This window comes from Saccopteryx leptura, chromosome 7 (assembly GCF_036850995.1).
Source record: "Saccopteryx leptura isolate mSacLep1 chromosome 7, mSacLep1_pri_phased_curated, whole genome shotgun sequence".
Taxonomy (NCBI): Eukaryota; Metazoa; Chordata; class Mammalia; order Chiroptera; family Emballonuridae; genus Saccopteryx; species Saccopteryx leptura.
Window position 1 is genome coordinate 33432323 of NC_089509.1, and position 17002 is coordinate 33449324.

The window sequence follows — 17002 nt, forward strand, 5'->3', positions numbered from 1 at the left end:
CTCTTCTCAGTCCTCCTGAGCCTTTAAGATCCGCTCAGCCACACTCTGCAGCGAGGACTCTGTGCCCTCTCCATCGCCCTCTGCCCATTATTTTATATTTAGGCATTCTGCACGTTCCTGTGTGGTTGCTATCTCACTTATTAGCTGTCTGCCACACTTGATTGAGTGCTTTACATGGGCAGGAGTGTTTTCTGATTTGGGCAGCATCTAGTCTAGTGTCTGGTGCAGTGTGAGAGCTCAATAAATCAATGGTAGTTCAAATGAGTGAATGACATGCCAACCTACTTTTCATCAGAAAAACTGTTTCAAGAAAAAAAAAACATTTAAAAGCAAATGCTTTGTCTCTTTTCTCTCAGATTCTCCGCATATAGCACACATAAACACAGTGCACGTGTGTCCGGCTGTGCGAGTCCCCCAGCCTTGGCAAAGAACTGCCGGAAAGAACAGGCCTGGTGATTTAGTGCCTGTTGTCTAACTGGTAATATTAGTGCTTTTTGTACCTAAGCCTTTAATGTGTCTTCTCTGCCCTTTTCCTCTTGTCTTTCCTCTCTAGCAAGGGAAGCCGTATGTCTTCGACAGGGTGCTGCCTCCCAGCACCACCCAAGAGCAGGTTTACAGCGCGTGTGCAAAGCAGATTGTCAAAGGTAAGTGCTGTTTCTTCATTTCCTCCTGGGCCTTTCAGAGTAATTGAAAACATAAAGTGATATTTGCAGCCTGAGAATCAATGTGCTTTGACTGTAAGCAGAGGCCTGCTAATTGGAAACACTGAATTACAGCTCAAGCTCTGGCCCTGATTTGCTGTGATGTCGGGTGAGTTATTTAACCTCTCTGTACCTCCCTTCCAAGGAGATTTCCTTTGCCACCTTTTTGGCAGAACTATTTTATCACCTAGAAGCTTCAAATCAAGGCAAGCCATGATCACACTTTATCCGTAATGGTTTTAAAAGACTGCTGTAGGTATAGGACCTCCTTTTTCCTTTCAAGAAAAAAAAATATTCCTGATTGTCCGATTGTACATTTTTGGGTGATTTATTTTGTATATCTGTCTCTTCAGAAAGATGCCTTGACTGTGAAATATTCTTGGGCACCAAAGAGTTCTCCACAGCGTCGTGCAATCACGCCACCTTGCTGGTTGTTGAGCGTTTCTGCCTGCAGCATTGCTTGGTTACCTCCGCCTAACCCACTTTCCATCATGCCACTCAGATCCTGACATTTGTTCCTCCAGATAGGTAGCCTGAAGCCTGAGTTTATGCCTTGGAAATCTGTCCTTTTGTCTGGGACTGGCCTTGGCCCTGAATGATTTGTGTCGCAGTAACAGCAGGGAGATAAGCAATTTACAAGTCGGCCTCCCTTACCCTTTCAAATCAGGAGCAGGTTGGAGCTTGCCGTGGGAGCTCACCATCTGCACAGAGCTGAGGGCATCTCCTTTTGCTTTGCTTTTCATCATTAAATTCTTGCTTTCAAATGTCTTGATGCTGCCACCTTTATAGGTAGCTCTGGATTTAAAGAGCGAAACATAAAAACAAAATAATAAAAACACCTTGCCTTGTTAGAGCTACTTATTTTTAGAAGCCGAGCTGACTAATGCTTTGAAATTCATGAAAATCAGCCTTGGGTACATCTGTTAGATTAATTCTGACCCTGGCCACCTGCGTGGGAGACTCTATCAGTATGTAATGTTCCTTGCTGAGGTGTGGGATTATTCACATTCTTGTTGGAGACATCAATTAATTTTGAAGGTCTTCACAGTAAGATTTTTATTAAAAAAAATCTAAAAGGAAAGGAATATGCTTGAATTTGAGTTCTTTTTCAGTTAATAGTATGGGCCTATAACTGGTGGTAATTTTTGTCTTTTCTTTACTTCTACTCTTTTGTTTCTCTCTCTAAACATGTTTCTTTCTCTTTTTGGAGCATATAGTTCTAGTTTGCTCCTGGTCCTTGCTCTTTCCTCTCTATTACCTGACTCTTTCATATTTTTATTTAAAGTAAGATTAATTACATGTGAGCCAGCATTTCCTTTTTCTCCCATCATTATCAGAACCAAATACTATTTACCAATGCTGTGCTAAGCATGAGGACCATCTACATACATCTCCACCTTCCCTAAGTTGACTTTGTAAGTAGAGATGCAGAAACTCTATTTTAAAAAATCCTGTGGTTAGCAAACAATAATAATAATAATAATAATAATAATAATATTTGAGTCTTTCTTTACTAGAGAAATTTGTATCCCTTTCAGTTTAGATCTTTCTTTTTTTCTATAGTATGAAATGTTAGAAATAGGTTGGGCCCTCGGGAGCTCTCATGAAGATGTGATCTAACTATAAATAACTTGAGACCCATTGTGTAGTGAGCCACAAAGAAAATATTTAGAATAAACCTAGGCTCTGACATGATATAATCAATACATTTTTCAGGTACCATAAATATTACATAAATACACTCATTCTGTAACAGTAGAGTACCTTAGTCTCCGTTGAAAGGAAATTAAGAGGGGGATGATGAAGACCTGATTTAGCTTTTTTTAATGTCCACTGAGGCTAGTGTGAGGGGGAGTGGCCATGTATTGCTCTATTAGCAAGGTCAAACATAGATATATAAGAAAGAACTCCTTGGGATAGATTGCCAGATACAGCTGAGGAATCTCTTGCTATGACAAGCCCTGTTTAAATCAGGGAGGTGGTGCTGGGGTGGGGGGCTTTTATCTAGGGGCCAAGAATTGAATTAGATGACTTATGAAGATCACCATAGTCTCCGTGATTCATGATGATGTGGTGGACTGATGAGCTTTCCTTTCAAATCTATCTAAACCCTTAATGTATTTGAGATCAAGAGGATTCTTTTTAAATGGTGACTTTATTCTCTCTCCATTCGTTCATTCCCTTCAACTTCACTGGGTTTTCTGAAAAATATTTCAAACATTTGATTGTAGAGTCCTGGCATCTCCCACACTCTCATTTTTGTCTGGTGTGTGTTTTTCAAAATGTCTGAAAAGAATGTAGCGTTCTCCTTCATTTCTTCTGGGAGAGGTTATAGGGTTTGTGACTACCAGTATGGTAAATAGGAAGGTTCCCATAAACAAATATCTAGGAATTAAAAACCATGGTCATTGGATGCTAATGTTGAAGTAGAGTAACTATGTCCCAGATGCAGAAGTCACTCTGGGCATTTGCTTCCAAGTTAACTAGATGTAGACTATCCAGTGACAGAGAAAGTGCTTTTCTTGTTTTTCAGACCTAATTTCTTTAAACTTTATTCATTTGGTTGTTTCTTTCTTTCATTCCTTCTTCAGGTATGTTAAGTATTTATCATGTGGTAAGCATTATTAGGGACCGAAGTCACCAAGATATGTAAGACTGCAAGAATGTTTAAGTATAAAGCAAGAGACAGATGCATCCATAATTATCATGCACTTGGGTATTATAAGTTTTAAGGTGGGTGTGTACAATATTCTATGGGAATACAGACAGAGGTTATTGTTTTAGTTTTAGTTTATTTTTGTATTTTTAAATTTCTTTTAAGTGAAAGGAGGGGAGATAGTGAGACAGACTCCACCCGGCAACCCCCATCTGGGGCCTATGCTCAAATCACCTGAGCTGTCCTCAGTGCCTGGGGCCAACGCTCAAACAAATCGAGCCACTGGCTGCGAGAGGAGAAGAGAAAGAGAAGGGGAAAAGGATGGGGAAGAGAAGCAGATGGTCACTCCTCCTGTGTGGCCTGACCGGGGATTGAACCCAGGATGTCTGCACAACGGGCCGATGCTCTATCCACTGATCCAACTGGCCAGGGCAGAAAGTCTTTGATACTGATTTTGGTGGGTGTGGAAGGTTGGAGAACTAAGGAAGGCTCCGTGGAAAGATTGGGTCTCAAGGACTGTAGAAGGGCAATATAAGTAAGACTAGCAAAAGCAAAAGCATGAAGACAAATTATATACAGCACGATGGGGCAGCTTAGAGTGAAACAGGGTACGTGGGGGATGAGACTTCAAAAACATAAGGCTGGACCAGAGTTTGATTGAAAGTGGTGGGCTTTATCCTATAGGCAATGTAGACCCACTGAAGAATTTAAGCTTAGGATATTATCAGATCTATTTTATTATCATGTTATATATGAGTCTTAAGGAGAAATATATTTATTTAGCTACTATTGTCTACCAGGTACCCTCTATGCACTTTACATATGTTATTGCACTTTAAATCTTAACAGCTGCTTGGAGTATGATCATTATTTTTCCCATTTACCAAAGAGGAATTTGAGATGAAGCAACTCGTCCAGGTCAGTTCAGGGGCAGTGAGGCTGGGACTTGAGCCTGTTTATCTGACGTACTTGGATATTTCTGCACTGCCTTCCTCCCACTCTTCTGCTGGGCCCATAATGAGCATTTACTAACAATTATTTTTATGAGCTGTTTCTTTTCTGTCAGCCATATGGACTGTTAGCCAAGCATTGCAAAAAAAGATAGGTATAGGAATGGGGGTGGAGGAAAGTAGAGAAGTGAGAATAGAGGTTTTAGTTCTAGAGCCCTGGGTGGCCCTAGCTGTCTGCCAATAATGCAATGCATTTCCATTCTGAAGAGGCTGCAGGCCCTCGCAGGGCACAGCCATGGCCTTCCAGGCTAGCTGCTGAGCCCAGCTCTGGTCGGCCCTGGTGCTCAGCGGGACGGCCTCCTCATTCTCTGCCTGTGGCCTACAGAGTCCTCTGGTTAACTGGCAAGAGCCTTAGGATTCCAATGGGGGTGATTTGTTAGCCACTATTGCCAGAGACCCTGGTGCCACTGACAGGTCACCATTTCACCTACAGAGCTGTTGGGGGGAGGGTCGCACCAGCCTCCTCAAGAACAATGATATGCGGGTATGATTACATGTTCCCCCAAATTCCTACCTGACAATTGAACTAACTCGTCTGCTCCAGCAAGGCCTGGACTCAGAACCAGCAAAATCTGGGACAGAACACTTGGCTTTTGAAGTCTGCAGCAAGAGGCAGAAAGTGTTTTCCAGCACCCCACTCCCCTCCTCCCTCTTTCTTCCTCCTTCCTCCTGGGCGAGGAGAAGGCCCTCCCCACCTGCAGTGGACTCTGGGGTTTGCTTGGCCCCTAGATGGACGTGTGCTGTGTTTGTGGGGGGGCATTGACTGTATGGTGTGAGCTGAGATCACGCCACGCCAGACCCCATCACAAAGAAAGGTTCTGTCTGGCCAAGCTGGTTTCCGGCTCTGGGCTGGCATATAGAAATAGTTGTTTTGTTACGGCAGGGACTCTGAAACAAATGCTTTCCTTGAGCCCAGGAACTGTCATTCAGCATGATGAAAGTGCCTTTTTGTGGGCTGTTGCTGCTCGAGTTGGGTGGGGCAACTGTGCGGCTCAGTATGGCGCTGAGCACAGGTGCACTGCTCTCCCTCTCCTGCCCTGTAGCGCTCCAGTCTCCAAGTGCACTGTGTGTGCTGTACACCGCCCCAACCCAGCTCCCCTTTTCACTAATAATTACACAGAGCACACAAATAAACAAACAAAACCTCCCAAATCCTGGAGTTGGGGAGAAAATAGAGAACACTGGGTTCTGAGTGCTTTTTCTTTTTTTTTTTACCTCCCTCCCTCCCTTCCTCCTTTCTCCCCCGCCCTCCTTTCTTCCTTGTTTCTTTTCTTCTTGTGAGAGGCAGTGAGGCAAAGACAGACTCCCGCACTACCCACCAAGCCACTGGGGGGGGGGGGCGATGCTCAGTTGCTCAGCAACCCAGCCATTTTTTATTTAAGCACTTGAGGTGGAGGCCACAGAGCATCCTCAGTGCCTGAGGCCTACTCACTCCCGCCAATCCCCACACAATGAGCCATGGCTGCGGGAGGGGAAGAGAGAGAGAGAGAAGGGTAGGGGTAGGGGTAGGGGTAGGGGTGGAAAAGCAGATGGTCCCCTCTCCTTTGTGCCCTGACCGAAATCAAACCCAGGACATCCACATGCCAGGCAGACACTCTACCACTGAGCCAACTGGCCAGGGCCTTCAACAATGAATTAATTGCAACATGATTGTAAAGACTTTAAAGGTCAAATGGAGTTTGTTCTAATGGAGTTTTATGTGTTCTCTTTTTCCTAAAAAATAAAAGTAATTGAGCTCAGTGTTGAAATAGCAACATCAATCAATCAGGGATTCTCTAAGTAACGTAGTCCCCTGTGCTCCTCAGCTCCTTACTCCACAAGTTCACGTACCTGTCCCGGTCCCTAACCCGCAGGTGTTGGTGAGCACTAGCCAACTAGGAGTCAGTAGGACTGTGCGCTCTGCTAGTGTGAGGGGGACTCAGGGAGATGGACGGGCCCCATTGCTTTTGGCAGAGGAAGGAGCACAGGTGGGTTTTCTCCTGTCAGCAGAGCTCAGGCTCTGAGCTGCATTTCCTTCAGGGTGTAGTAGGTTGCTCAGGGCCACCTCCTGAGGACATGCACTCTTGTAGGGTGACTGGAGGCTCGTTATAAGAAGCAGAGGGAGCTGGACCCCTGGCTGGGCTTCCGTACCCCTGCTTTAATGCCTGGGTTAATGGGTTCCAGAGTGCTTCCTACACAGGGGCTTAAGGTCAGGAAACCCTTTCAGTTGGGGGGGGGTGTGTGTGTGTGTTTAATTCCTAATAAATAGAAGCTTCAGTGCTGTAATTGTGGCTAGAATTCCAATTGCTGTAGTTGTTTTTGCTATGAATATAAAAATTTAAAAATATAACTGAAAGGGTGCCTTCTCCTTCCCGGGAGCATGCCCCCCCCCCCCCCCCCCCCCCCCCTACAGGCATGCCTCTCCGCAACGCTAACGGATTCCATGAGACTTGCGACCAGGGGCGCAGTGGGCTGCAGCAGTTCGTCCTGAGCTAACACCCTGAACCTGCCTCCAAGGCCCCCTTTTCTCTGACTTCCCAGAGAGCCAAAGCACCCCGCCTGGGCTCCCCTGCTGCTTCTGTCCTAAGCCCTTTCTTCTTTCATTGTCCTCAGCTTTAATAAATGTCCTCTCTTAAAAAAATACAACCGAAGGGCAGGCAGCTCTCTCCTTGGGCCCCTCAGAGCGTATCACATTCATGGACGTGCAGAGGCTCCCTGCTCTGGCCACTGCTTTCAGGCGTGAGGAGTCTTTTCTCTGGAAAAGTGAGCATTTTTGTGAAAACTGAAGCTTGAACCTTCAACCCTACGTCTTCTTGAAGTTTTTGCTTCCCCTGTTACCAGGGAAACCATTAATTACCAAAGTCTGATACAGGTGAACATTCTCTCTCTTTCTCAAGATAGCTTGATGCAAACCCTTGAGAGCTGCTAGGATTTAAAAAAAAAATCCTGCCATTTAATTTTTCCTTTTTTAGCTTCCTAAGGGAAAATCTCGCTTTTTGTTCTGACCTCAATATAGACTTCAGTAACCTCAGATAGGTAAAATATATATTAAATTTTTTGTTTTTAGGAAATCCAACAAAACAACAAAAGCTAACCATACATAATCATAATCATACAATTCAGAGGGACCAACCAACCAAACAAACAGACCTAATCAGGACCTGAAACAGATGGAGCCGATTGCCTGGCTTGATTTCTAATTTTTTTTTGGCTCGAAGGAGTGCGTTCTGTGTGGGGCTCCCCTCCCTGCCCATACCATCCTTTCAGGAATGAAGACAGCCCCCTTACCTAGCGATGGTGGGCCAGGGTGTTACTTACGCACTATTCCCTTCTCGGTGAGGTTTATGTGGGTGAAGCGGGGTTGAAGGAAACAAGCACACAGTATATTTTAATCCCCTCTGCTGTTTTGAAAGAATTCCCACAGATAATCTTCAGCGCAAAGCAGCCTCATCACACGCTGCTCCTGTCCCCAGGAAAGCCGCCTGCCCTGTACAGGATGTGCAGTGTGCTCACTGTGCTGTAGAAGAAGTCCCGACATTGCTGGGCCTGGGCCCCAGTGCCGGCACAGCCGCTGAAACAAGAGACGCTAACTTAGAGTCAGGGCCTTGGTGGTTTCTGGGTTGACTGGATTGTCACCGTGTGGCTCAGTTTACAGAGGGGGGCCCTGGCCTCCCCAGCTGTGGACCAGCTCCCTCGGAAGGAGCCGGGTGCAGCCTTCATGGGAAACCCCCAAGAAAATCGCCTGGGCCAGGGTTTAAACCAATCCAAATCAGATCTTCAGGGAAGAAATTCTCTTCTGTCCCTCACTCCAGAGACACAGGGCAGAGATAATGTTTTTCTTCTGGCTGATCTCAAGAGATCAACTTAGAGAAGAAAATTCAAGTATCTTTGTACTAAAAGGAAAGTACTGCTTGTATTTGTCCTAATTTGACGTTGCTGGGAGAAGGTGTGCCTGTCTCCTTCTGCATTAATATACAGTATTTCATAGGAATATGAGTCCTTTTCTTGTTATTTGTGAAGCAGTGGAGGCCCTCACTTCCGCTTTTATCTCACAAGTCTACTTAAAATGCAAATAGAATTGAAATATCAATTGTGTGAAAAATGAGACGAGCCATGGAAAATGTAACTTAAAAATATGCATATGATCAAAGTAATAGATTAATTTTATTTAATTCTTTCTTGCTTACAGATGTCCTTGAAGGTTATAATGGGACTATTTTTGCTTATGGACAGACTTCATCAGGAAAAACACATACCATGGAGGTAAGATCACAAGGTGCTATGATAGCATGTTCTCAGACTGAACAGAACCACTGCTTCGAGAAAAATTTGGGGTGCACATGGGCTTTTTACAGGACAATAGAGATGGTTAAGGGCACAGTTATGTTTGGTCAATTTATTGTGTCATTGAGAAGTTTTAAAATAATGGTGAGTAGTGAAATCTCAGGAATTCAGTATTTTTAAAAAATTCTTTGTTGATAACTCTATTGAAATAATAATAATAATAAATTTTATTAAAAAATAATCATCAACATACTAAAGAGTGGTGTTAGTATCCTTGTGGGCTTGAGCCCAATCTAACAGAAAATCTGTGTGACAATCATTTACCCTAAGGGGGACCTCTCAGGAGAATTACAAAGTGTAGGTCAGAGAATAAGGAAGTTGACTTGTGGACCAGATTAAGCCCACAGACATATTTGTGTTTGGCCTGCACAGTGGTGTTTTTAGTTTCAGACAGTGTTTAAAATGATGTGATCTCACACAATTCTAAGTGTTCAAATTTGGTTGAAAATTTTGAAGATCTAGCAGTACTGGGTAAAATTTCACCATAATATTAAGGTGAGCGTCACCAAAGCAGGGATCTCATTGTCTTATTCACCTTTTTATTCAGGCACCTAGTGTGTGCACTAGTGGCTGTCACCTCGGAGGGGTTTGACCAGATATCTGTTCAAATGATGATGGCCTGTAGTGGCCTTGGCTGACCCCTGCGCGTGTACTCCATGCACACTGTGGGGGTGAACTTATCCTCAGCATCTTTCTTTATTAACTTACACAGCCGGCCCCTGTGGGCACCTGAGGGTGTGACCCCAGCTCAGATTGTTGGCCATGGAGCTCTGTGGCTCCAGGTTGTCTTCCAGACAAGGCCCATCTACAGACGTTGGCCCCTGCACCTCTTTCCACCCTGCTGTTTACTATGGACTCCTAGAAGGCCTTCAGGGCCAGACCATTTTTCAAAAAGCTTGGCACACCTGACAGGTAAGGAGAGGTTGAAGAGTGGTTATTTTAAGACACTGCACACGGAAGTTTGGAGGAATTCAGTTTCCAAGCAGCAGGGTAAGATGAATTCTTAATCCTTTAAACTGAGGGTTTTTTTACTGATGGTGCCCTCCTGGGAATATCATTGAGACGGCTGCTGCAGAATCAGTTTAGTTTATGAATCATTCCTATTGAAGAGGAGATTTCAAAGGCACGAGGCTAAAATCCTCAGGGCTCTGATGTTCTGCTCACACTGATTTCAAGCATGGGGTATGGCTCTGGGGGATCTTATTTCTGTTGTGTTGACTCACTTTCACCGTTTTTCTGGAGACAAAGTGGTTCAGAGCTTGCGCAGATTAAAGGAAGCACCAGGTTTATTTGCCACCTCTTTCAGACAAAGCAAGACTGCTCCCTGACACCTGAGCCTCCCTGGGCCTCTTCCCTGCATCTCACACCCTTTGGCAGGACACCTTGGCATGCAGGCCCAGTACTCCTCCCCCCATACTCCTGCTCCAGCCCCTCGTCTGCCTCTCTTACTGGGCCTCAGACCCTTAACCTTCCAGGTTCAAGAAAAAATTGTGGTTATGTATTTTCTAAGTTCCATCTACTCCAGTAGCCATCAACTGGAGCTCTCCTTCACAGGTCAGAGGCACAGGAAAAACAGAGGGTATCTCATGAGGGTATCAACCAGTCTGGAGGCTTCTGGAGAATTACCAAATAACATACAAAATACGAAACAACAGCAACCCCAAAACTGCATTATTTAAAATCCTCCAAAGTCTTAGGGAATGGTTACAAGAATGACTTTTTTAGCTTTGGGATTAATTCATTTTTGGAAAATGTAAGGTGTTTGCTAAATGTCAGATATATAAATTGTAAACCATCAAAGGAAAGACCTGTCTCCACGGTAAAATCTTGGTTTATATGTAGTGTGGGGAGAATGAGTGGGTGTGAAATGATGACAAAGAGGTATGTCAGCAATTTCAAACTAAAATTAGAGGCATTTTGTTAAATGAGAGCATCTTCAGGCCTGTTTCATGGTGTAAGCCCCTCAATGGCTGTCACAGTGCTGGGGGCCCAGAGGGACTTCTGGGTACCAAGCAGGAACTGGATTCTGTGCTGATCACTCTCATAGTTGCCTAAATTCTGTGGCCTCTTTCTCCTGGTCAGTTTTAAAAGGTTGATTGCAGTGAGTTGCTTTTGTCTATTGTGACTTTTGAAGGTCACTTGCTTATGCCTCCAGGAGGGGGGAGTGGGTGGATGTGAGGCCTATCCTAGTGCCCCCACCCCAATTTAATCTGGTTCTTTCTGGGGGGTGATTATAGATTGGAGAAAAGGTAGGGGGTATTTTAGAGGAAAACAGGAAAGGAGGAGCCCCAAGTGAAAGTCATAGAGACTGTAGGAGACCAAGAAATCCCAAGCCTGGAATGCAATTAAATTAAAAAAAACCGTGCAGGGTTTGCGCTGTCTGAAAGGAGGGATTTTATGTATTCGGAATTACACATTGAGATCTTTCAAAGGCCTTTGGAAGGGGATGTAACTCCCTGAGTGGACAGAGCTGGCACATTTTAAAGCTGTTTTTTCACTTTAATCCCCCCATTTTTGTTCTGACACCCAGTGGTGATTCCATTACCTTCTATTGAGGGAACAAACAGATAAGCCTACATAAAATTGGAAAATTAGGTTTTGAAGATTCAGCATTTAATGTAGATTTTCAGTTAAAATCTGAAGCATTTGCTGGTGCTGGTGTTGAACGTGTAGTGCACTGGCCGGCTTGCAGGCTGGCTCCGGGCTGCGTGGGAGGTCCGCTGGGTGGCTGGGGGCGGCTTGTTCTGCCTGTGATGCCAGGAAGGGCTTCTCCTGGCCCCATGCCTTACTTCGTGGCCTTCCCCAGCACATTGATATAGCGGAGGGAGACACCCTGTGCTCTTCCTTCTGCCCGAAGGGACACCTGGAGGCCAGCGAGTGGGTATAGGCTGCATTGCTGCTGAGTGGAGCCTGCCACCTGATTTTTAATGAGTCTGAGTGTATTGGTGCTGTGTGAGCTGAGGGGCTACCTGCTTTCCCATCTTAAGTATTTCAGGAAACTGTCCTTGGGTGGTGAAGGAGGCCACTGGGCTTGGAACAAAGGGAGTTTTGTTTTGTGGTCAATGGCCTGCGTCTGGTTTCTTTCATACTTGCTCTGAGAAGACTATATTCAGAAGTGGGGAAAGTTTTTGAAGAGGATTATACAAGATTTAAGTATAAAACTGGAGTTTTTTGCTTTCCGGGAGAGACAAGATGATGAAGTGCCACCACGTCTGGCCCTGATCTAGCGACTGATCTCGTCACCGCTCGCTAAACGGGCATTGTTCCTCCTCGGTTCCTGTGCCTTTGTTATGTTCCTCTTCTCTCATCTCTGCCTGCATCCTCTCTGCCCATCCTGAATCTCACTCATCCCTCCGGATCTGGTGCTTCTCAGGGAAGCCCTCCATGTCTCTCCACCTAGAGGGAGCTTTTCTCTGAGTTGCTCTCTGCTTCTTTACCCCTTTTGTTGCCTAAGGTTAATATAAATACTTGTTTTATGTGAATACATGTGTATTTCATTTGCAAAGCCATCAGCCTAGAAGCGGTAAAGATCTTTATGGAACACCTCTGTCTCATACACACACACCACACACACACCTCATACCACATATACTACACATACATACACAGCACACATCCACCCCACACACTCAGCACTTCACAAATCAACACCCTCCGCCATAAACACCCACGTCATCCCCCCACCCATCCCCACACACATACACATAGATTGAACAGTCTCTGTTTACTGGGCATGAAGGCCACTCTTGGGCTTCTGAGCCAGATCAAGCCTCCCTGCCCCTAAACCTGTAGTATATTGGGGATCCTGTCTGCCCCCGTGGAGTGAGGGTATTACTACTCCTCCTTCTCCAAATAAACATGTGCTTCCATCTCATGTGATGTTGGGATGCAGGCTTCAGAGAAACAAAGTGGGAAGTGTCCCAGACGTACCCTAGTTCTGCCTTGGGTCTTCCCCAACAAAAGCAAACAAAGGGACATCAATACTTGTGTTATCCAGGAATCGATTGCAAGATAAATCTGTTGAAAGGGAAAGCATCTAGGGAAACACGTTCTCATCAATTATAAATGATTTTTGGATTATCCGTCACTCTCCTTTGGTTGTGGACTACTGAGGAGAAACTAAAGGATTATGATGCATTATTAAAGAGCATTGGAGGGAGTGGGGGGTGGGGATACTTTTTAGACTCTCTGAGTCAGATTGGCTGATTGGTGTCATGGCACTGACTGGGCAGAGATCGGTGTTTTTACTGCCAGTGTCATTTGTCAGCAATTTCCACAGTCCAGAGGCAGTGAGGTCCAATATGTGATTTGTTACATGTTTATGATGGCTGTGCAAATTAAAGGAGTCAACATTCGAGTCTCTCAGTCTCTGTCATTTGGTGCTGTTTTCATAAGATACATATTGGTGGTGTGCGATAGAAGTATATTTCAGCCTTCAGGTCAGATAAACTCCCAGCACTGCTTAATGAGAACCTGCTAGGAGCTGAATAATATAATGCTAACATTTTTTGTCACTGAGCTCATTATATATACTGTTTAATTTAAATTCCACAATAATTCTATGTAATAGATACTATACTAAGTTTCATAAGCAGTGGGGGAATGTACTTATGCACTGCCCATTTCTGCCTTTAGGGGTGTACAGTCAAACTAAAAAACAACGTAAACACATCTATTGATTTAGGATTGTTAGTGACAAGGACATCCCAGGGAGTGCCCAAAATCCCAGGGGAGACAGCTTTGCTAGAGACCAGAACCACTGCTGGGTTCATATGACTTCCTGCTTATGGTAACCCAGATGTTGGCTTGCAAGTCAGTCTGTCAGAGAAGCACTGGGTGGTGAATCCTTGAAGGAAAAAGAGAATTTGATTGAGAAAAATAAAGCAGCAGATCAGGTACTGGGCAAATTTGGAACAAGGATATGAGTCAAAATTGAAAGGTTGTGGGGCATCCCTAGAAAACTCAAGAGAAAACTGGGTGTTGTGCTTTTCTTTCAGTTCCATTTGTTCCTAAAGTTTTATAACTTTCAAGATGTCTAAAAAGATTCTCTGGGAATATAGTTGCCAGTGATTACGTGAGATGCAGACTGTTTGAACTAAGGGCTTGTCTAACATATAATGGAACATAGGCGTTCATTTGAGTGCGGGCACAAATAAAGCTCTCGGGAGTTGTCTGCCCAGCTCCATGCTAAGGCCGTTCGTTGCGTTAAGTACTTAATAACTGTCCTTTAGGAATTGTTTTCAGGTCGTATGTGATATATTTTAGAAAGCCTTCAAAAGTGGCAAAGTCTGGATCTTAAAAATAAATGTAGTGATAGCCCAAAAAGCAGAAGAATTATTCTATTCTTCTACTCCTTAGGTAAATTGAATAAAATTAGGAAAAGGGGTCAAAAAGGAATAAGTGAATATCTTACATTTGGATTTAAGTATTAAACACAACCAAACATTATTTGGAAAAATTCAGGCTTGGAATTATAGATTTTAAAAGAGAAATCGATAAAATGGATTCTTGATTGGTTTGTAAAGTGATATGAAGGTATTCCTAATACGGGTCTCAGGAATTTTTGCACAGTGAAGACATTAATGAAACTATGTCAGCTCTCAAAGTGATCTCCTTAATGTAGATTAACTTGGAATTGTAGGTTCCGATCAGATTGTAAAAATTCAAAAACAAAACCCACTTTTAGTATGGTATAGTCACCCATATATTCTCAGTCCCTCTCCTTCACTTTCTACCCACTGACTCACATGCACACTGATTTGAGTGGCAACAGGAAGGAACATAGTGGGGCTTCACAATCTGCCAGAACAAGCTCTCCACTGCTGGAAAATGAGACTACCATGTTGAGTTACTGGGTTAACTTTCTGTCTGGTGGCATGTTAGGTAGATTTCCAAGGGAGCAGACAGTCCACATGTGTGTGCTCCTGTTCCGTACAGTTCTGCTTAAGAAACCCAAGTGTGGTCTTTTCTCTGTCTCGTGTTTCTCAGCACTCTTCAGCACCTGTGTTTGTGTTTTTTGCCTCCTAGGGGAAGCTGCATGACCCTCAACTCATGGGAATCATCCCACGGATCGCCCATGACATTTTTGACCATATCTATTCCATGGATGAAAACCTGGAGTTTCACATCAAGGTAAATACCATTCATTGATGAGACCCAAGGGAAGAAGCAATGCCCAAAATTATGTTTCTTAGCTTTCCTTTTATTTTGTACATGTAAAAAAGATGACCTTATCCTTAAATGAAATTCCCATGATAAGCAGAGCTACAGGTTTTATTTAATGATTAAGGAGTTACGTAGCTATCTGGGTGGTTTGCGTTAGATACTGAGATAAGGTGAGAGCCCTCTGTAGAAGGGAATCATCTTGATAGCTGCGACTTCTGCCCTTTCCACTGTGGAGTTTTGTAGATGTGACCATAATGGGTCCACAAAGTGTGTTCCGTGAAACACAGTGCCTCAGATTATCATCGGTAGGTGGTTTACCAGGGGAAAAATGTGGCCAAATAACCTGGGAATGTGCTCTGTTGAAAAGTGTTAAATTTATTACAAGCTTAAATATGCTGTTGTGTAATGTAACCCTGCAGAGGGGTCATGGGGCTATTCCATTTCCCAGCTTTACTGGACATAGTTTTCCTCCCTTGGAGTATGACAGACTAGTGTTTGGAGGAGCATATCCTAAGAAATGTTGGAGAAGGGAATTCTCTTCCTCCTCCTTGTTCTTTTGTTTGTGTGTGTGTTTAAATCAGAACTTACGTTTTTGCTTAAATTCAAATGTTTGTTATTTGATGTATATTCATTTGAACTTCTTTGTACGCAAGTGAGTGAAAGCTAATTGTTTAAGCAAATAGAGGAAGTTGTTCGAAGATGCAGAATCTGATAGCTGGCATAGGGGAGAGCGATTGTGGAAAAGCAAGAAATCCAGATCCTACTTTTTATTTTTAACTTAAAAAAATTGAGTTATCATTCACAGTTTTAAAGTATACAATTTGATGTTTTTTTAGTCTCTTTCCAAAATTTTTTTTTTTTTAATATTTTATTTTTTTACAGAGACAGAGTCAGAGAGAAGGATAGATAGGGACAGACAGACAGGAACGGAGAGATGAGAAGCATTAATCATTAGTTTTCTGTTACAACACCTTAGTTGTTCACTGATTGCTTTCTCATATGTGCCTTGACCGCGGGCCTTCAGCAGACTGAGTAACCCCTCACTTGAGCCAGTGACCTTGGGTCCAAGCCGGTGAGATTTTTGCTCAAACCAGATGAGCTCGTGCTCAAGCTGGCGACCTCGCGGTCTCGAACCTGGGTCCTCCGCATCCCAGTCTGATGCTCTATCCACTGCGCCACCGCCTGGTCAGGCTCTTTCCAAAATTTTATGACCATGGTCACTATCTAATTCCAGAACATTTTCGTCACTCCCAGAGGAAACTCCATACCCATTACAGTCCCTGCATTTCTGCCTTCTTGCTTTCTTCCTTAATTGTTTGGGTGGTGGTGGGGGTGTGGACCATGGTGGCTCCTCTCCCACACTCCCTTGTTACTAATTCCTGATGCCCTGGAAAGTTGGCTCGCTGACCCAGCAGCCTACAGTAGGTGAATGCTCAGCTCTGATTAACCGTGTCCAGGATGCTTGTGACTGACTGGTCCCCAGCATGGTGACTGGGAACAGAGTAGGTGGAGGTGAGGAGGATAAAGGGAAGTTCTAAAAAGATGTGGAGCTTAGTAGATCAGGCAGGAGGCTGATCATCCCTGAAGGCTGAGACCTTAGTCCACGAGACCCATTATTTTAGAGATGAGGGAATAGTTCAAAGATGTAGATCCTGCTGTAGTCCAAAGTTACATACCAAGTCATCGGCATAGTTGAGATTAAACGCTTGATCCGACCAGCCCCATGTGCAGTGTTTTCTCTGTTATATTAAACTTGTACCCTTCTTATTTCTGCTAAGTGCCTTTTCTAAATTATTTAAAAACAAGGCAATAGCTGTTTGCTCAATTATAAATTGCATCTGGCAAATCTTTTTCCTCATAGTTCCCTTTATTGGCTAAAGCAGCTTTTTGCCAGGGTTCTTTATATCCTAAAATACAGAAGCTTGTTGCTTTGATGGGATCAAGATTTAGGAGCTTAGTGCATCTTTAAGGCTGTTTGCATTTAATACCTCGAACTACTGCAGGGTTCTTATGGGATAATCCTGGAACAAGATGTTAAGCCAATTACTGCCCTCAATATAGGGTCTTCTATTAGAATCTTATTAAGGTACAAACAGCCTCAGTGTGCAGGGGCAGGAGTAGGAACAACATCCATCTCTTGGGCTGAA

General features: G+C 43.9%; 1 protein-coding gene across 1 annotated transcript in view; it reads left to right on the plus strand.

Moving 5' to 3' along the window:
- The window catches only part of KIF5C (kinesin family member 5C), a 163410-nt gene that overhangs the window by 53816 nt on the left and 92592 nt on the right, over positions 1-17002 (plus strand). The window contains exons 2-4 of the mRNA XM_066345085.1: positions 554-644; positions 8536-8609; positions 14718-14822. Of these exons, the coding sequence (XP_066201182.1) occupies positions 554-644; positions 8536-8609; positions 14718-14822 (270 nt within the window). The remainder of the gene's footprint in view (positions 1-553; positions 645-8535; positions 8610-14717; positions 14823-17002) is intronic.